Below are 21,479 nucleotides of genomic sequence, written 5' to 3' on the forward strand. Positions count from 1 at the left end.
CCCCCCCGTCCCCCAACAGCAGCCTCCAGAGCGCGGTCTTGCACAACAGCGCCACCCTGTGAAGGGAACGTGCCTCACAGCCCCCGCTGCTCTGTGCACAAGCGAAGGGCGTGGGTAACAGGTGAAGCCTAGGTCAGCACCCAGGCCCTCCACGTCGGGCAGGCCAGGAAGGCAGGCCCATGGCGAGTTCAGCAGCAACACAGAGAGAAAGGAGACTTCCACCTGCCTCCAACCTTCATAAGGTGGCTGTATTAATTCCCGGGGGCCGCCAAAACCAAACGCCGTAAACCAGATGGCTTAAAACGAGAGACGTTTATTCTCTCAGGGTTCTGGGGACCGGAAGACAGAAGCAGGACCATTTCCCCTCAGGAGGCCCCGAAGGAGAACCCACTCCGTGCCTTTCTCCCGCCGGTATGGTGGTGGCCAGCAAACCCTGGCCTTGCCTGTGGCTTGTAGACACATCATTCACATCTCTGCCTCTGTCTTCACATGACCTTGTGCCTGCTGTGTTTCTCTTCTTCTTCTTATAAGGACACCAGTCTTACTGGATTTAGGGCCCACTCTGCTCACGTATGACCACATCGTAATTACATCTAACCTGTTTCCAAAATAGTTCATATTCACAGGTACCAGAGGTTAGGACGTGAATGTTTCTTTTGGTGCGGGCGGGTGGGGGCGCTCATTCAATGCAGGACAGCGGAGGGTTCAGATGCTGGGCAGCCAAAAAAAAAAAAAAAAAAAAAAAAAATGACAAATATCCAATGTATCTCAATTGCTATGAGGGCCCTTCGTTTCATGTAAGGATGAAATAAGTGATTTCAAAGCCAAAGTTGGATATGCCAAAAGCAATTAATGGCCTGTTAGCTCTCTTCAGGGAATCAGCGAGACAGGAATGTGCAGTTGGGGTGTGGTGGGGGCGTTAATTGCAAAGCTGGATGGTTCCTCCCTCTGAAACTATGGCCATCAGCAGGATAGGGCCAGGCATAGGTCCTGCCACCAGTAATGCCCACAGGCATCTGCCAAGTATCTCTCTTTCATCTTCAAAAGGAGAAAACTTGGCCTGGAGGGGCCATCATGGATTTGAGTAGAAAGATAAATGGAGATTTTAACTGTGTGTATGAGTTACCTAAGCCATAATTTTTCAACTGCATAGGTGTATGACAGATGTTTGAAATGTACATTATTTACATAGCTGGTCTAGTCTCCTGGGTTGCTACACCCGTTACTCTAAGCCTTTTCACACCTGACTGTACTCACCAAACATATATCCCTTTTATCATCAGCACCGTGGCTTCTGAATAAAGGCAAACACCAATAAAACAAATCCTAGCGTTACAAAGCACTTGACATTTAGGAACGGGAGAGGAGATGATCTCCAAGCAACCTTGTCCTTGGTCCCCCACGTTTTCAGAAAAACCCAAGCGGGACTGAAAGTTCACGGAACCCAACTGACCCTCCATGTGCCGGGAATAAAAATAAGGCAGTCATCTGCTCCCCTCTAAGAAACAGAACACCGAGTACAAAAAAAGCTAAGCTAGACTTGTGTTCTCAACCAACATTGCTAACTGGATGACCCCCAAAACTGTATCTCTAACTCTTACTGTTCCTCGTGTGTCTAACCAGCCCATTAGGTTCAAAATGGAACTCGTCACCTGCTCTACTGTCCCAGCTTTCTGGCCGTATACTGCACTCTTCCGACAAAAATCTGGTTTACAACCCCCCTTTATTTCAACATCTTAAATCCAGTTATAAGGAATGGCCAGCTCTTTGTTCTTGAAGATTCTCCCCTTCCCCTTCGGACCCGTCCCTCCTTCCTTGGCTGATACAAGCTTTCCACGATGTGGCATGACTACCGCTCAGGTACGCGAGGTCATTTTAGGCAGTATTTAGTTGAGTATTTTAATTGGTACAGTAATATATTAATCTTAATGGAGATCAGAAAAATGGAATTAGCAAATGAACCCTGTAATGTCACACAGAATACAAAACTTTCTTCTTCATTCATTTCAATCAAACAGTGGGCTCAGGTTAAGGGAAAACATTAAGTAACCGATACGGGTGGTTTACGGACATGGCTAAAATCTTGGGGGTGGTGTGCAACTGCCTGGCAGTGCTGGGGAGCCCTCCTCTGTGGTGGTCGCTCGGCATCATATGGCTCGATCGCATCGGCCCCTTCAACCACATCCCAGCTGGCTTCCTGGCCTCAAGACTCTCCTGTTTTCCATCTGTCCTGCAGGCCACCACAGACACTCCTCCTGAAACGCTCCTTTCATCCTTGGTTGCTACTGCTTCTACAACCTTCCCTCCATCCCCCTCCTTCCCTGTCTCCTCAAATCCTACCCAGTCTTTCAAGACCCAAGGAAGTCTCCCCTCCGGGAAGCCTTTTCTAATTGATATCCTTCTCTGAACTCCTATTCCCCTTACACCAACCGTATCGACTTCCCCACCTGACTCTTGATCATATCCTACCTATTATTTACCACTTTCTAATGGTCGATTCGCTGACAGCTGGTCACGTCTTTATCCAATTTTTAAAGAGGAGTCGTATTTTATTCATTCACGCAATAAACATTTACTGAGTGCCTGATATGTGCCAAGCCCTGTGGTTGCTGGCAAAATAGAGATGTGAATAAAACACGTAGTGCCATTGAGGAACTCGCTGGCTTGTACTGGAGACCCACGTGTGAACTCGTGGTATGACACAAGGTGACCGTGTTGCTGTAACACAAGTACAGAACAAATGTCATAGGAGGGATTTGCTCTAGAAAGGATGTGGAGGTCAACTGAAAGAGAATGGTGTATGAGCTGGTTCTGGAAGGTTCAAAAGTATTCCTTCAGACCTTTAAAGATGGGGAGCCTATGGGGCACCCGGGTGGCTCAGTCGGTTAAGAGTCCGACTTCGGCTTAGGTCATGATCTCACAGTTCGTGGGTCCAAGCCCTGTGTCGGGCTCTGTGCTGACAGCTCAGAGCCTGGAGCCTGCTTTGGATTCTGTGTCTCCCTCTCTCTGCACCTCCCCCACTCGTGCTCTGTCTCTCCCTCCCTCTCTCTCTTGAAAATAAATAAACATAAAAAAAATTTAAGAAATAAAAAATAAAGATGGAGAGCATAGTCTAAGCAGTGGAACAGACATTACAAAAGGCACAAAATGGCAATACGGTATTGTTGAAGGTATTTTCAGGAGCCTAGAACACAGGATGGTGGGGAAAGAATGGGAAGAGGGGGTGGAAAAGGCAGTCATGCCAAGAAGAGGTCATGCCAAAGAGAGGTCATGCCAAGAAGAGCCTTGGTCTAGGACTTCTCCACAGGCATGAGAAACACTGAAAAGAGAAATGATGTGACCCTAACACAAAAACCCTCTGGGGACCCAAGGAGGACGAACCGTACTTGAAGACAGGTCAGTTTGGAAGATACCGTAATAGAACAGAAGGAGATTCGAGCAACACAAGATGAAGAAGGAGGGCAGATTTTAGAAATATTTAGGTGGTAGACACTGGATTTTCTGACCAACTGGTTGTACATTCTAACGTCACATAGAAACAGTCTAGGGATTAACCACTCGAGGAAAGGTTTGCTGTCTACTTAAAAAATTTACCCATGACATTTCTTTCCGCTGGTACGGTGGCTGAGGTTAATTTAGAGTTGACTATAGCCTACAGTCTTATAACATGCAAGAGCCTTTACACCTTATAGATTAGGCTCCATACAGCTTCTCTGATCCACAAAAGCCTGTCCGAAACTGAAAAGTCAACGTATTATCCCACCAGCAAGGACCTAACCAGATTTTGTTTCTTGGTTATATTTGCACCCAGCACAAGCAATCGTTTACCAAAGAACATGCTATTGTCTGAACTGTCCTAACTCTCTGGGGTGTTGGGAACTTAAGCCAGAATTGCTCCGGAGGTGTAAAAATGCTAAGGTTTTTATACAATACACTCATACTCCTTTTTCCAAATAAAAACATTCACGAGAGCGTAAAAGATATTGAAACACCAAGAGAGGTGACCTTTTGTAAGTGCATTCGTGTTCTCTTGGGAAATAAAGAATAAAGTCATTCACCACCAAGTGTAATATTCCTCACTTCCACTTGCCTGATGAAAGGAGTCAACACAGGTAGTTTCAAATTAAAACACAGTTGGAGTAGCTGGCCGAAAATGGATCTCTCCAAAGAGGGGAAAGGAGGTGACAGGATGTTATTTATGAAAACTTGCGTGTGATTATAACTTCGTCCATCACCTCCCTCCCACGTCACTCTGCTGGCCAGCACAAGCCGCGCGCACATTTAACACAACGCTTGAGGACGGCAGGAAATAGGACTGTTTTGCAAAATGAGCACACTTCCCACACACCCCACATACGGGGAAGCACGTGACTCCAATAAGTAGAAAGGGCAAAGGTTATTTCTAACGATTTCTGTGTAAGTGCTCACGAGTCCTGTGATGGCTCATTACAGAGTCACCGCGGGGCCCAACTCTGTAATGGAAGCAGGGACCAGAAGGACCCGTTACAGACGGGAGGGAGGTCATATTACTCGCCAGGGACACAGCCGGTTGGTGGCAGGCCCAGATTGGAACCTCGAGTGTCCATCCTCCACTCCCAGGAAACTCTCACGTCTCTTAAAATAACAGAACAGAAGGATCTGGGACACACAGTCAGCTGTGCCCCAGAATTAGTTTCTATAAAATTAAAACTAATAAAGTCATCAAGGTGGTTGTGCTGGTCATTCCGCCCCACCAATGACATCAGTTGGGTCGGCAGACAAAACGGATTTCAATTTTCTTCAGATGCCAATTTGGGCCTTTTGTGTTCTCTCTCTTTTCCAACCCTTTAAAGTCATAGCGGTAAAACTGTCTGCTTTGCCATTCTTTAAAATCTAAAAGCACCCTAAGTTTGGAGACATCTTGCATTAAGCAACAGCTTTGATGGACATGCTCTGTAGAACCTTTATGTGGGAAATTGACTTTCCAACTCCTGATCAATAGAATACCCCCGACTTGATGGCATTACACGTGGAACATCTAGACTCACTCTTCCCCGGGACTGGGGGAGAAGAGAGTCAAGAAAATGTAAAGTTAGTAGCAACATTTGTGCAAAGAGGTCACACAGTTAAGGCTCTAATAGCTTCACCGACAAAAGGTTTGCTGTCTTGAAAATTATTTCATGGAGGTATGTGAGCATGTTTTCATGTGGAAAGCACTAGAAATTATACAGCTATTGCCCTCCCTGGGGGGAGACAGACTTTTATTTCTGGTTAACTGATGTCATAATATCTAGTTTTAGAAAACGCAGAATGATTCCACATCCGTTTGATCTAACCTCTTTTCTTCTTCAGATAATGCCTGGGCACTGAGTTATTCATCTTGTTTTGAACAAAAGGTAAGATTTTCCCCCTTCTGCCCAGAAACTACCATTGGGAAATTAATAGTCAAGATGAACAAGGAATTCATCTCATGGCCTGTGAACTTGCTGGTTGCCAGAAGGAGGCCTGTGAATTCTTAGGGTTATTTTAGATTTGGTAGCATGAATTGGGAGCTTTAACAGTCATAAAAGACATGGTCGTCAAGATTTGAAGTTTCAGAATTCTCTGTACTTCCAGAGGATCTCTTTTAAGTTTTATATGCGCCTGTTCTAACCTCTTGAGTTTAAGTGTAGTTTATCCTGAAGCTATACGAAAAAGCCACGGCTAAATGTCAAGCCTACTGCTATAAATCACGTTTCAAACTGGTAATTACTTATTAGTGGAGAGAAGGCTGTTTGAAATGGTGCTGTCTCATTAGAAAGCTATTACGGACGCCTGCAATTCGGCCTTAATAAACAGAGGTAAACTTCAAGTGTCTACTGTGTGACAGGTATGCCAGACCAAAACAACTGCTATTAAAATTCCCAAGGATCTCTCTCTCTCTCTCTCTTCTTTCCTAAAGTTAAAAAAAAAAAAAAGTGATCCCCCCCCCCATATTTTTAAGGAACATTTGTTGGGGTGGGGGGAGGTGGATTTCTAAAAAGAGTCACAAGTGAAGTTATTTTAAGTTCCTTATTTTAAGTAACTCCCTAACTTATTTTGTCCTTTGAACTCAATAACAAAAAAACTCTTTCTACTGAAAATGAAGTACGATAATACCAGTCGTTATCATGCCAAATGACTGGACAAACAGAATATGAAAAGACTCACGTTCTCAGCTGCCTCATTTCCTATTTCATTTTATGCGACAAAGCCTCTGTTTATATCCAGAGTCACTAACTTGATGCAAGTAGATTTCCTTTACCTTTCGTAAGAGGAAAAGAACTTCCTGTAAATGATCTCTGAGTGTTTCAATATACCATCTATTCCTATCAAGTTTCATATTTGGAAAAGAGCCATTTTTGAAAAGGAAATTGATAAGATACCCACCCCAAACACACAAAAGATGCATATGAGCGATTCCATCTACTCTCCCAACGCTCATTGTAGGTGTCTGTCTTAATATTTACCATTTCCTTCCATCAGCACCAACACCACTCATTACGTGTTTTAGCTAACGTTTTAAGGATGGATAAATAATACCCCTCCCTCGCTGGGCACACCATATTACATCCAACCTAACAGATAGGTGAGAATCTAGCAAGGCACTTGGCCCTTAGGGACACTCCAGAGACTACTGAATGACTGACACCGCTCTTCGTCCCCCACCTTTTGGGTTTTTTGTTTTTTGGTGGTTTTTTTGTTTTTTGGCTTTTTTTGTGTTTTTTTTGTCAGCAGGTACCTAACATTCAATCTGCATAGAAAACCACTATCCTGAAACAGCTTATCCTTCAACATCACTGTCAGACCTGCTTACCATGTGCAGATCAAGAAATGAAATAAGAAAAGAGAATCAAATAACATTAAGAGTTTCTTCCCCCACGCCTTCAGAAACACCTCGCAGATCCGGCAAACGCAGAGAAGTACTTCAGCAAGTAACGAAAATGTGATCACAATGAAGCCATGCCAAAGACAGATAAAAACAGGCTCTATGGGAATATGCCTGAAATCGTTAAAGAATCTCACAGGTTTGTTGAAGAAATTATGGCCACCTGCCCTCCCATAGCTTCACACTTGGGTGTCAGTACTGGGTCCTGAAGAGGGATAAAAAAAAAAAAAAAAAAAAAAAGAGGGGAACCATTCAGTGTGGAATGAAGACATTCAAACCCAGGCATCTGAGACCTGGGATTATCGAAACACTCGGTGCAGACATGAGTTTATGTACATATGTGTTTTGAGGTTAGATTTCGATTTAGGTGCATTTCAAAATTTACAATCACAAGTCTGAAGACTGTAGCAACCACAGCAGTGATTGACTTGAATTACTAACGTATAAACTGTACTTGTCACTTTGCAAATCTGGCTTTTCATGAAAGAGAGAATCGAGGGCGCCTTACTGCCAAAACAGTACAACATCCTCTGTAGCCAGATTTTGCGATAAAAAAGATGGTTATTTTATTTCGATTTTATATTTATGGAAATGTGGTCACAAGACATTTTTAAAGCATGAAGTACTGATCCCAGGGATAATACATATTTTAAAAAAAACTTGCTGTTTTAAGGGGAAAGATAGCAAAGCTACCCTGTGAGCACCAACCACACGCTTAAAGCAACCTCGCCAGTGAAGACAGGGCTCGGGATGACTTGGAATAGTATGTGGTTTCAAATATAATCTCATCTCTTCCATCACATTGTGTTGTAGAAAATCACTTCTTTCAAACTGAAAAAAAAATGAACAAAAATTGATGTCTGACCATCGCACGCAAGTGGTCAACAATAAGTAAGGAGAAAACAAGGAAAGAGTCCCAGGATTTGCCTCCTTTGGCATTTCCTCCAGTATTTTATCCCCTGGGTTCCCAAGTCACAGCCAAAGCCATTCCGTCGTGCTGCCAAAGGGAACCGGCTCCTTCCGAAATGCTCTTAACAGCCCTGCGTTTTACCATGATGAAACCCTTTCTGAAGCCTCCGTTTCCATTCACCGTTTTGTTCGTCCTTCCTGTCTGACATGCAAATACAGCCTCCATTCTTTCCATACAACCTAATTCGAGGCAACATATGTTAAATCCACACAGAATCATGTGAGCGTTCAATCCGCATACACACCATTACCCCACGGAATTCATGCAATGAGCTCCCACAGAGTTGTCTGCGTGCAAATCACACGAGCTCTGAGACGTATGCGGGGCTCTTCCCAGACTCCAACCATCCAGAGTTGTGCACGGAACCTGTTCCCTTGTAGGCACAAGGGGCTGTCTAAATACCCACCAGGATAACTGGCCACCATGCAGGAGCCGGCCAGCTCGCTACGGCAGGCGGCCCCGGACGCAGGCTCTCCCACAAAGCTCAAGGAGGCTGCCGCGCAGGAGCCTTGCAGTCATTTATCTCCTGCAGCCAAAGCGCCAGGCACGGCCCCCTCCCTTATTTTACCTAACTAATAGCTCTCAAACCCCATATTGAGAGGGCCTGCTGTGGATCTTGCGGAGGTACAAAATGGTGGATGTGAGCTAATTTTTCCTGCTTTCCCCATAACTTATCGCATCCATCACCGGCCGTGCTCCCACCTAAGCACCCCGGCGGCGGCGCACCGAGCACGCCCCGCGGACCCGGCCCGGGGGCAGAAACGCGGCTACCCACCTGATGTCATGTAGCCCCGCGAAGCCTGGGGCGCGAAGGCCGCGGGGAAGCGCTTGTGCAGGCGGTAGTCCTTCTCGCTGCGGGACCTCATTCGGTCCGAGGCCCGGTCGGAGAAATCCGAGCTAGGCCAGGCTCGCCGCAAGGTTGTGCTCCGGGTCTTCTTCATGGTGGGGGAGCGCGACCTGCCGCCCCGATCCTGGGGGCCTCAGCGCCGGGGCGCAGCGCGCTGCTTCATCCGTCTACGGCGGGCACGACCCTGGCGGACTCTGCGCACATTTTCCCAGCCCCTCCTCGTCGGCGTCTACACCGCCAGCGGCGGGTCCGGCCTTCCCCACGCCCCCACACACCCCCACGGCGAAGGCTCCGATTTTACACACGTCCCACAATGCATTACACTTCATTTGCAATCCGCCCGGCTTATAGCTTCCAGATTCCTGGGGGGGAAAGGCACGTTAGGAGGCTCCCCGGCCGGGAGGAGGCGGGGAGGGGGCGGGCGGGGTGGGGGCGCCGAGACTTGCAGCGTGAAAGCAATGGGAGCGCAGACAATGGCCCGATTCAGCGCAGGAGTGCTTAGCCAACTGTGAGCCACGGCACAAAAGACCCAAACAAATGAGGAAGCCGAGGCCTCCTCCGGGGCTGACCCGGGATCGGGCGCCCGGGAAGTCGGAGGGGCGGCGGCAGACCCTCTCCGCACCCGGCGGCTCAGAGCGAGGCGTGGGGATGACAGCGTCCGAGTCGTGTCCCCCCGGGCCTTTCGGCCGCGCGGCCCGCAGTCCCGGGCGCAGGCTGGCTCGGCCTCCCCTGCAGTCCTCGGGAGGCAGTCTTCATTACAGAGGCTCGAATGGGGGGCGCGTGTGCACAGGGATCCGAGCAGACTCTGCAGACAGCAGCTGCGGCAGGCGGGCTCCTGCGGAATCCAGGAAGAGCCCGAGTCCTCCTCGCAACTGCAGCGCCTCGTCAATCTTCCTCCTTCCCAGGCTCAGGGTGGTGTGCGTGTGTGTGTGTGTGTGTGTGTGTGTGTGTGTGTGTGTGAGTGCGCGCGCGCGCGCGCGCGCCGACACGCATGTGCCCCCCTACACATGCATGCTCCTACTTACTGGCCGAGGGGGCGTCTGGAGCCATGGCTGCCAGCGATGCCGAGCCTGCCGATCCACACCCGCACGGTGGCACCAACGCCCGGTCGCGAGCGCGCAGAATGGCTATTGAAGGGCAGGAAGCGGGGCAGCCGCCCAGTCTCATGCTAATCACCGAGCTGCCTTAAGTTAGAGCACGGATCCTGTCAGGCTTCTCATTTTCATGTAAAACACCCTGCGGCGGCGCGGGGACCTCGGCGGGCGCCCCAGCCCGGAGTCCGTGCTCGGATATTTACATATTTTTAGGATAGTCCCTCCCCCTCGCAGGAAGAGACAGAACCCCCTCGGTGGGAACAGGGAGATCTGAGGTGCCCTGTCTTGCCCACCTGCGCCAACCCCGGAGTCAGCTAGAGCCGGAGAAGGGGGCGCCACCGGGAGCTCCTGCGACAGCCGCAACCGCCGGGGCACCTGGTCCACGCCGCCTGGGAAACGCAGTGGAGGTGGTCTCCGGCTCTTCCTCTCTCTCCCTGGATCCCTCGTGTAAGTCACCAGCAGCCCGCTAACCTGCATTCAGGTCCTTTACACAGCACGGCTCTGCACAGCTGCTTCTGGTCCAGCAACCAATCGCTAAAGGACAACAATGCGCGCGACGCGGGAGGGGCGGAGGGGGATGCGCCGCCCCGGCCGAGGCGCGGGGCCGGGACGCCGAGGTCACAACGAGTTAAAGGCGCGCGGTCACAATGCTGCGGACCCCGACGACACTGTGCGGGCTGCCGGTTTTTTGTTTTTTGTTTTTTTGTTTTTTGTTTTCCAAAGCGCTTATACCCCCATTTGGGTTTCCAGAAATGCTCGGGTGTTCTAAACAAAAATAAACCTGATTTCTTTTCGACAGTATACTTTATTGTACATTTTCGCGCTTTTTTATTACTGACGATGCAACGTTCAGAATCATTTTTACGTTGTTGTTTCGTAGACACAGGTGCCAAGATGCAGAGACAAGGATACGAAATGTTATGGGGCTATGATCTTAGGCTGATGCCACAAAAACAAACAAACAAAACCAGAAAAACAGCGGGCTCTAAATGGTTAAGATTCAAGGGTTCTAGCATGATTTGGTGCTATTCGGAGGCTTGAATTCTTTGTTGGGGGTGGGGGCGGGCAGCAAGGTTCTTGAAGAACTATGCATATGGGGGCGGGGTTTAAGCCAAAGCATTAGATAATCTAGAACCAGAGCCTCTATTCGGTAATTTAAGGCTGCTCTCTAAAGAGCCAGAACTCCTCTAAGGAGCCAGCGTAACTAATCTATCTCTTGGGATAATGGGAGTACACAAGCCAGCAAACAAATAAAATCACTAAGTATCATATGGAACTTATATTTCCACTAATCAAAATTTACTACAACTGTAAACCAATTAGCCACAGTTTAGTGACATTTGTTAAAAGTTAGGAAAAGAGACTCCCCCAGAAGGCACATTTTGCTAAGATGTCTTCTTTACTGTAAGAGGTCTTCTAAGAACAGAAAGACCACAGTGTTAGAAGCTACAGAAGACTAAATGTGTAAAGAACCATAAAGGTAATATAAAATAAAAATGCATGAGATATTGACATTTAGATCTCTCAATCCAATTCAACATACAATTACTCAGTACCTCCCATGAGCCAAAAGTGGTGATGTGAATGATTATAATAGTTCTGACTGAAGGCTAATGGTGATTGCTGTGGCAAATGTGATATTTACTCATTCAGCAAATAATTATTGACTATCTAGAATATGCCAGCCCTGTCATGGGCGCTGAATACCACACATGGCCCCACACAGTTTATGGTGTAGGTAGTAAGCAGATAAATGCACCACGTGTGCTAAGTTCTAGAAAGAAGAATAACCTCTATGAAAAAAAATGTTCATCTGAGACCTAGGGAATGGAGGAGTCATCCAAGCAAAGAGTTGGGAACACGGTATTTCAGAAAGTGGGACCAGTACGTACAAAGGACCTGTGGTAGGAAGCGAGTGTGGCCTCTGCTGGAAGGAGTGAAGGAGGGCCAGTGGGGCTGGAGTTGGAGCAGAAGAGGAATGCGTGTGATGAGGTCATAGAGGAAGGCAAGAGCCAGATCGTGCAAGGACTTGCAGGCTGTATTAAAGATTTTGTATTCTATTCCCCGGGGGGTGTGAACTGCTGAAGGGTTTTGAGCAAAGACGCACCGAGAGTTTTAGAATTTCTCAATAGAAGGAGCTCAGAAGAGGGAATCTGTTTGAAGGGAGGGGTCAGCCAGGAATTTTCTGGAGAGTAAGTCTGAATTGCCCTTGACTTAAAACTGAGAAAATATTCATTGTTCACGTGAAAAAAAAAAAAATGGGGTAGGGTGATGGAGGTTTGGGGAGGAGAGCTACCCTCAGCCACCTCTGAGTGTGGGCCGTAGAGGGGAGTCGTACTGTCCCGTGTACCTACCCAACAGAGTGTCCTTGGAGGCAAGGCCCAAGAGCCAGGCACAGAAGCATCAAAGAGCAAATGGGTGGGGTTAACTGAATGGAATCAGATAGTAAATGGAGTAGGAGAGTTTAGGGACAGTTAAGTAATTTATCCATCCGAATCAAGAAAGGTTATGAAGGTAAGGCTTGAATCTCGTAAACACATTATGAAACCAATCCTCTCGGAAGAAAGTGGACGTGGAAACCCCTGTGACTGTAGCCACTGTGAAAATGAGACTCAGTGTGTCCTGTGCAAACATTCACTCTGCTCACACCCAACTTGTAGGTCTTCAGTACTGGTTCCAAGTCTCTCCACCTAAATGAGACTGTCCTGTATCTGGGTCACCCACCGTCTCTCAAGGAAGTTCAGTTGCATAACCCAGTATTCAGTACTAAGCAAGTTTAGAATTCAATGGAAAAATGATAAAGCAAATCAATTTTACGGTGTAATGTTTAAAATCAGGCTCCAGCATAATTTGTACATTTGGTATTGACATATGAGCTTATAGACGCTGATAATTAGATACACGTTTGCTTTGTGATTCTAACTCGAATGTATAATTGATCTTAGACTTCTGATTCTAAGTGGAAAAGTGTAAGAAATTTGACTTTGAAATTCTCACTTAAAACTCTGGTTTTTTAGGTTTCTAAGAGTTTAATGAACTTAAGAGTTTTAAGAATATAAACTCCATGAAGGCAAGGGATTTTTCTGTTTTACTCATCGCTGTTCATTGTTGTTTTATTCAGAGTTGTATCTCCAGTGGCTAGTAATGCCTGGCATGTATTTGATGACTAATGAAGCCTGACTGAGTATTCTGGAAGATCTGGTTTGAAGCCTTCCCAGTCAGACGTAATAAGTGCTTTTTTAAAAGTTAAATACACCAAATTTATAAATGCGATTTAAATTTTTAAGGGAATGGACTAAACCATATTTCTGAATGGAACTAATTGTTGAGTAAAGGGACTTTATAGTCTTTAACTTGAATTAATCAAATATTTTTTCAACATTCCCCCAAGAGTGGTCGTTTTTACTTTATTTTATCATTTGAAATTTACAAACAGTAAACCGAACCTAAAAACTTAAGGGCATTTTTATTTTTTCCATTTGTATCTCTTGTAAAAGAAAATTTGATTTTTTGAATTTGTATCTCTCGTATACTGAGCATTAACGAAAGACCTAAATATCTGTAAATGATCTTTGCCGTGCACAGAAAGCCCCCCTCAGACATTAGAAAGCCCACCCTGACTACAGACTGAACATGTCATAATAGATCAGGGAGAAAAATCTCTGGAGTAAAGAAAACGTTGATATGAGTGAAAAATGAACACAAGCATAAACGTAAGTGGTAACAGGTCTGAGCCTTGACCCTGTCACCTAGAAGAGGAATTTCAATCCAGGACCTCCTAGGCTCACAATACTCTGGGATGCAGGGACGCCCGCTGATAGGACACTGGCAATTTCCAATGGCATATTAGACTCCCCAAACTAGAATATCCAGGGGACATTCCATTGAAACTGCAACCAAAGTTGCCTGTGGCCTCATTTCTCCGCCCAAGTGCGACTATAGTACAGTAAGCGACCTAAATGCGCAGAAAGGAAATAGGCATTCTCGTATTTACGTATGTTCTGTGATAGAGGCATCGAATATTGTGATTAAAATACCTGTTAAATAAAAATGAGAATTCTGAGTCTGAGAATAATTTATCTTTCTGCTTCTTCTTGAAACATGATTTGCAGATGAGATTAATAGGTTAATTTGGCAAATGAGCTGATTAGTAAAAAAAAGAGAGACATAAATGCACACCTTGAAGTTGGGCAGGTGGGGGACCAAAGCTAGACGCGAGTCTGGAAAAGAGCATGCCCTTGAAGGACTAGGGCTTTTTCAGAGGCTTGTGAAATGGAAAACCGGAGGAGTCTCTTTTGGGACACGTATCTACACACGTGTGTTCATATGTATATATGTTCGCACGTCTGTAGGGCCTGGGATATGCTGGCCTCCAGAAGGCAGCTGGCTAAGGTAGCTGACCAAGGCTCTGTCCCCAGGGCAAGTCTATCCACATCTTGTCTTCCCTAACCCAGGCCCCAAACTGCTAGTTAACAATTTTAACAGAAAGCTCCAGTACTTACGGTCTTTCTTAAAAGATGCTAGACAGGTGGTGGCTGAAACACCCTGGGAAGTGATAAATCCATAGGGGGAAACATGGTTAGGAGAGCTCTGAAGAATAAGGAGAATGCATTTATATATTGTTCTTTCCACTGCTATCAAAATCTAAGCTGAATTTCTCTTATTCTCCACTTAGTCACCTGTCATTTACTCCTAACAGGGCCATAATGAGTCACGGTTGTCAATGAATGCTCCCTTTAAAGACAGCAATATTTGGGGACGGAGGGATTCACCAAAGAGAAGTAACTCAAGAGGGCCTGAGATCTGGAGGACTGTTGCTGGAGTAAACTGGCATAATTGTGATGCCCACCTCCAGACCAGACTAATTGCAGGCAGAGAAACAGAGAGCAGGGAGGCATGGTGATGTCCAAGGTACTATATCCATATCTTTGTTGGGGGCCTGGGAGAAGTTCATCTTTGGGTTCCATTTGTTTTTCTATTGTGATGGTAGTAAGATTTCTCTTAAAGGGTTGCAGCAAGAATCGGAGGTAAATACACAAATGTCCCAGTTCACTGCTGACAAGTAGAAGGCATCAGTAAAAGAGAACCAATTTTCTTATTAGTATTGATCACTGAGAGGGGGAAAGCATTTTTAAAACCTGAGTCCCTTCTAGATCCCTTTGTTCTCTAAATCCTGCTTTGTATCAAATTTACAAAAGAGGCTGAATTCCAGTGGGGGTCAAGGATGCTACCAGCTAGCTCACTGATCCAGCTAGCAGCACTGATGGGTGCTGCTGAGTTGCACAGTGGAAATATATAGCATCCACAGACCGGTTTTAGAACAAAAGAAGAAAACAGCACCCAGCCCAGCTACCGCATACTCGGGAGCCGGGGCATTCAGTGGTACCCAGCACACCTTGATTAAAATGGAGAAATTCCTGGGGTCAAGAACAGAGTCCAGACAAGGTGGAAACAACCCAAGGGTCCACCAACAAAAGGACAAACGGAATGTGGTCTGTCCATACAATGGCACAGCCTTAAAGAGGAAGGCAATTCTGACACATGTCACAACGTGGATGATGAAGCTTGAAGACACCAAGCGAAGCGAAAAAGACGCCAGACACAAAAGGACAAAAGCTGTGTGGTCCCACTTAAATGAGGTACCTAGTGTAGACAAACCCGCGGCCATAGAAAGAACAATCATGGTCATCAGGGCCTAGGTAGGGTGGGGAGGAGGAGTTGGTGATCAGTGAGTATAGAGTTCCAGGTAGATGGTGGTGGTCTGCCCAACAATAGGAATCCACTTGTTGCCACTGAACTCAAAATTAACTAAAATGTACATTTTGTCAAACGTTTAAAGATAAAAAGAAGAGACTGCGTGGAACAAAAGCCACAGGCAAGAAGTGGCTTTGTGTGAGGCCGTGCCGTTGCCAGTTGGTCTTTATACCCGCACACGCCGGCCGCACACATCTTCTCCTTTATCAGCTTTGAAAACGCAGACTAAGTTCAGGTAGGCCACGGGCACAGAACAAGCTCAAAGGTAAATGGGCAGGGTCACGTGCCACCGAAATCGGAGTGGAAAATGGGCCCTTCGAGGCTGCACTGGAGTTTGTAGAGAGGGAGAGGAAACAATTTTTAAATTTCTTCTAAGTTTGCAGACACTGAAGTGTTTGCCATGAATAAATAAATAAATACATACATAAATATATACAATTAACAAACACTCCATTCTAACACTCCATGTGTCTGCCAGCTGGCAAAAGTAGCCTGATCAATGACATTATGGTCAGATGTCAACAGCGGCAGCTAATAGTCTTGTCCAGCTGAAAGGCAGGGAGATACAGGGAATCGTAAGAGACAGGGGTGGAAACGTATATTGGGGCAGTGAGTGCAGGGAGGGCTTGAGACTTAGGCCGATTAGGCTGTGCATAACTCACAAGGAACGGGGGCACAGTGACTACCAAGCAAAGGAGAGACATAACTGAGTGGTTATAAATTTAATCCAGAGGAAACTGGTTGCAAATAGGCAGGGGGAAGCTTTTTGGAATGATGAAAATACTGTTAAACCGAACTGTGGCCACGGCTGCACAATTGCACAGATGTATCAACACACATCCAACGCTTAAAAACTGGTGAGGGGCGCCTGGGTAGCTCAGTCGGTTGAGCGTCCGACTTGGGCTCAGTTCGTGATCTCACAGTTCGTGGGTTCGAGCCCCGCGTCGGGCTCTGTGCCGACAGCTCGGAGCCTGGAGCCTGCTTTGGATTCTGTGTCTCCTCCTCTCTCTGCCCCTCCCCCGTTCGCTCTCTGTCTCTCAAAAATAAATAAATGTAAAAAAATTTTTTTAAAAACTGGTGAATTTATGGTATATGAATTATACTTTCTTAAATGCTGTGTTTTGTTTTCTTTTTTTTTATTAGCCCAGCCGTAGAGTGGGACATTATCTGGAAAAGAAGGACACCCACCCCAGAAGGCCAGCTGGGGAGCTATTGCAATAGTGTGGTTCACACGATGCGAGTTGGCATTTGAGTTCTCCCTGGAAGCATGGAGGAGTGTGGATAGGAGACACCGCCAGGTTAGAACCTGCAGACCTACACGGCTGATGTAGGAGACGATGGGCGAGGAGGGCAGGCCAAGGGGAGAGGATCGTGGATACCTCCAAGGTTTAATGGACTGGTGATTCCGCACACAGAAGCGGGGAGTCATTTTACTTCTGGGTCCCCCCCTTTCTTGAACTTTGTGGCACTTATTGTTTATGTTACATATTTTGGCCCTTATTCCCATACTTTCCAATACTACATAACTCCTAAATATGATACACACACATTTTTCTTCTTGCTGACGTAACTGACAAGCTCTCCCTTGCAAAATCCTTTGACGACTGTGGTCCTTATCTGGGTTCTTGTTTGCACTGGTGCCCACTCTCTTCTCTTAAAATGTGTCTCTCCTTTGTCTGTTTTGCTGTCCCTCTCCACTGGCTCTCCTCCCACCTCTCAGTTCTCCCCTGCCCACGGAACGCTGGCGTTTTCTGGAATCCGTCCCTAGTCACTCCTCCTTCCCCTTCTCAGTCTCCCCAGCCGAACTCAACAACACCCTCCGCTTAGTGTTGACCCCTGTAAGTGACTGCTTTCCCCAAACTCTCACCATCTGACCTCTCCCCTGATCTCCAAATCCCTATTCCCCCAACTGAGTATGTTCCCCAGATCCTCCATGGACAATCAAACTTGAGCTGCTCGTTACACAAAACGAGTCACTGTTATCCCCCTTCTCCTGGCCTCTGGCTTCCCGGCACACGTTTCCATACGCGAATGACACTCTGGCCATCCTGTGCCATACAGCAAGAACATGGGGATGAGGCAGCCCATGCTTCTCTCTTCCACGGCTCCCTCCCATCCATCCCATGCCCCTCACTCCACCCAATCATCGCCACGTTCTTGTGTCTCCACTGCCTTCCTACCTCCCAAAGGCCTGAGTCAAGGCAATGAGGACAGAGCAGCTGGCCATGCATGGAAAATCAGTGTTAACTTGCCAAAGGTAAAGAGTAACCTAAAATCTTCAATGAAGTAAGACTACATTATAAATTTAAATGTCAAAAATTAAGATATATATAATCGTATGCCTAATTTGTCTAAATACACACTCCAAAACCAGTTTTTCAATTAAAAATGGAAACTGATCATCAGTAATTTGGTTCAATATTAAAGAGTTTAAGGCAAAAATCAGACTACATAGTAATAAAAAGATTACATATTTCAGTCTTTATATTAACTGGCATGGAGAAGCCCCAAATCACACATGAATGCGGTTGGAAAGCATAAAACCGTTTAACCATCTTCTGTGATAAGATTTTGACACTGACCATGAAGCGGCTGACTTCTGTTCAACAAGGTTTGTCACCTGAGGTAAACCTCGTGGCCGGTTTTTACTCTGAATATGCCACATATTTAGTAAGATATACTGCCCTCGTCTTGGGAAAAGTACCCATGAGGATCCTGTGTCAAGCTTTCAAGTCTCTCTTCAAAATGCTTCAAATATTTCCCGTAAAATCAGAAGAGTTCACCTGGGTGGTCAGCTGAGCGAAAGAATCCAGTTCACCTTAACCTTGGTGCGTAGTCCCTCTGTCCAGCTTCGTAACCACCTCTTTGACAATCCTCCTTATACTGAAGATCTGTCTTTGCAAATTAGCACGTGGCGCGGCTGTATTCATTCACGTAAAGACCCTAAAGCTATGCTCACAAGCCTTCGAGTCATTAAAGATAGCACCAAAATATGGCCTTTTACAAAGCCAGGGGCAGCTAGGCACGCTCTCACAGAGGACAGGCATCCTCTAGAAAGGCCTAATACTTTTCTGAGATCCAAACAGACCGAGACTGAGTTCTCTCCATGAAATCCAACAAGCCTCCGAAGGAAACAATCTGAGTGAGTTGACTGAATGAAAAATCTTGAGTCACCTCGCCTCTATATAGATTGAGAGGGAAAAGAATAGAAAGTTGCCTGACTGGCGCAAATGATAATATCAACAATTCATTAAGGAAATCTTTCCATTTATCCTCAGACATGTCAGGGCTACCCTGTGCACGTGAGAGTGAGGAATGTCTATTCCCACTGCCCAGCTTCAGTAGGTAGACTGAGTTCTCCACTGGGCCACCGGACATCAGTCACAACCCGACATAGTGTCATACTTGACTAACCACAGACGACCAGCTAAAAATCACAGTATCGGTGGGTTCCTCAGATTATTGTGAGTGGTACCAACCTCGTCCTCAGAAAAGGTCAGCAAGACTGTTACCTCCCATCATTTTATAACGAAAAATACTGTAGCTTTGTGTTGACCAATTCCTTGAAGCGCCCTGCCACGAGGTGACCAGTGGGCTTGGCCGGGGTAGCAATTATTTTCACGGTTACTCCTCATCCCGTGACAAGATCTGAAGATCATGGGAGCTGTAAACCCACTTTCTGAGCGCAAATAATCTGCAACAGAGAGTAATATCCTAAACGTTAAACACACGGGGCCACACAGAAATGGCCTCTCCACCATGTATTTCCAACCCGGTGACACACTCACCCAGGACAGGTCCTGGCATCGATCTGTAAGTCTTCATTTCTGTTGCACTTTTTACTTAGGAGACCAACAGGAATACCAGTCCTCACGTTTTCTCCTGATGCTCCAGTAAATCACCGTGGGCTCTCACTGCGGTGTGCCCAACTAGCTCAACTACTCCTACTCCTCAACAACGTCCTTTCCGTCTCCTGGCCTTCTTGGAAGCCATCCTGTTTCCCGGAGATGCCTGTGGTCCCTCTATCCTCCTAAAACCTCTCACTCATCCTTCCAGATTCCAACTGCGGTCAGTCCTCTGACAAGCTTTCCACCTTCTCCCTCCCTCAGCCCTTCTGTTCTCCTGCAGCGTGAGAAGCCCTTGTTTTGCTCCGATTATGGCCCTCACCACATTGTAACACAACGTAATATGGCACAGAGATTCCCACTGCTTCCCTGGCTTGTTTGCCCCTTGAGACCAAGGACCGTTTTGTGCGCTGAACCCATGTGCTCTGAGCACCTGCTCTGTGCTCATAAAGGCTAGAAGTTCTGGGATAACAAAATAACCGCAGTAAGAACAAAACGTTCTGTCACTAAGGAGCCTGCACCCTAATGGGAAGAGATAACAATAAACAAAGAGAGCAGCAAGTTATAGAGAACGTGAAATAGTGATGTGTGTGATGCAAGAAAATAAAGCCAGGGACAAACACTGAGGCTGCTGGTTTGCGATTTAAAATGGGGTAGCCAGGGACAGCTTCACTCTACTCATCAGTGATGCCTCGTGCCTTTCCAGAAGTAGGCCCTCAATAAATGTGTGCCGTGCTGTGCTAATTTTAGACCCTCTTCAGTGCTGCAGTCCTAGCAGAAATGCAACAAATGCCATGGATACATAAAGTGGATTTTGGTCGTAAAGGAACCGCTGCCATATCTACGTCGTTTTCCCCCAGATCCGTTTTACCGCTAAGGGATAGTAAATGCTGCCTTATGTTTGCACAGGACTTGACAGTTTATGGAGTGTCCAAGGTCAGAGGTGAGCAAGGCAGGAGTTATCATCGTTAAAGATGCAAAAATGAAGGCCCAAAGGCAGTAAGTGACTTGCCCAATGTCGTGCAGAGGTTGAAGAACCGGGATTCTGCTCCTGTCCAGGATTTCCCCTGCCCCCCTCCCCCCCCCACCCCGCCCCACCTCTGCCTCTGGAATGACCGATGGGAGCACTTGCAAGGGTTATCTCTTAACTGCTGTTCCGTAGTATGAATGAAGTTCATACACATTTTTATACTGCCAGAACGGCCCCCAAATTCGTAATCTTATTAATAAGTTTTTATGAATAGATGTGCATGTAAAACAGAAGACGAATTTCTTCAGATGACTCAAATGACTCCCTCGGCTGGTTTGTACAGATGGTGCATGAGATTTAGAGTTAAATCCACACGCCTCCTTCAGACTAATCAATCTTGAAAGTTTTCTTTTCTCAGTTCTGTTTACAGGTCACCACAGACCCGTTTCCCAAGCCAGTGAAAACCCACACTGTACCACAGATGGATTGTAACGGATGGATCTTTTTTCCAACATGTGGCTTCCTGTAATTTAAGGAAATGTTATACGTGAACAATTAAAATCATATATCAAAAAAGAAGCAAAGCCCCAATAGTTTCCTATTCTATCAAATTACAAAAATTGGAAAAGGGAAAAAAAAAAAAAAGGTCCCAGATTATGGAAATTCCAGACTCTATTTAAGAACAACTACTTCAACTTATAGCAAAATACAGGACTTCTAGGTAATAGCACGTAATGACGACTAACAACATTTTCAACCCTAATATAGAGTGAAAAACACACAGATGCGATTATTTAATACATTCTGCTAAGTCCACTTGAAATATTGTTTCGAGTTGAAGTAATTGGGCTTATGGATAAAAATCTTCAATCTTCCTATGATTCTTCGTTTGGTATTTTAAAGGTGCTGTGGACCCTCTAGTTCAAACACAAAGGATTAGTTATAACCTAAAAATCATTTGCAGCCGCTTTCATTAGAGTTACCGTATTATTTATTATTCCATTAGGACACTTTTTAAAGTAAAAGGGACGCTATTAATTAGACTAGGACAAAACACTTAAACCAATGCCCTCCTGGGCCAACAGGGACATCTGGTCACCCTACTTTCAGGAA

At 46.1% G+C, this 21,479-nt stretch overlaps 1 protein-coding gene and 1 long non-coding RNA gene across 3 annotated transcripts in view; one reads left to right on the forward strand and one right to left on the reverse strand.

Moving 5' to 3' along the window:
• Nucleotides 1-11,350, reverse strand: part of STOX2 (storkhead box 2) — a 117,280-nt gene extending 105,930 nt beyond the window's left edge. For both annotated transcript variants that reach the window (XM_049632538.1, XM_049632540.1), the window contains exon 1: nucleotides 8,632-11,350. In XM_049632538.1, the coding sequence (XP_049488495.1) occupies nucleotides 8,632-8,797 (166 nt within the window). In that variant the 5' untranslated portion in view covers nucleotides 8,798-11,350. The remainder of the gene's footprint in view (nucleotides 1-8,631) is intronic.
• A 3,173-nt stretch (nucleotides 11,351-14,523) lies between these two features.
• Nucleotides 14,524-20,989, forward strand: LOC125923912 (uncharacterized). Its single transcript, XR_007458190.1, has 3 exons — nucleotides 14,524-14,708; nucleotides 16,695-16,849; nucleotides 20,785-20,989. It is a non-coding gene; the product is annotated as an uncharacterized LOC125923912 (long non-coding RNA).
• The last annotated feature ends 490 nt before the right edge of the window (nucleotides 20,990-21,479 follow it).

The sequence above is a fragment of the Panthera uncia genome, chromosome B1, assembly GCF_023721935.1.
Source record: "Panthera uncia isolate 11264 chromosome B1, Puncia_PCG_1.0, whole genome shotgun sequence".
Classification (NCBI taxonomy): Eukaryota; Metazoa; Chordata; class Mammalia; order Carnivora; family Felidae; genus Panthera; species Panthera uncia.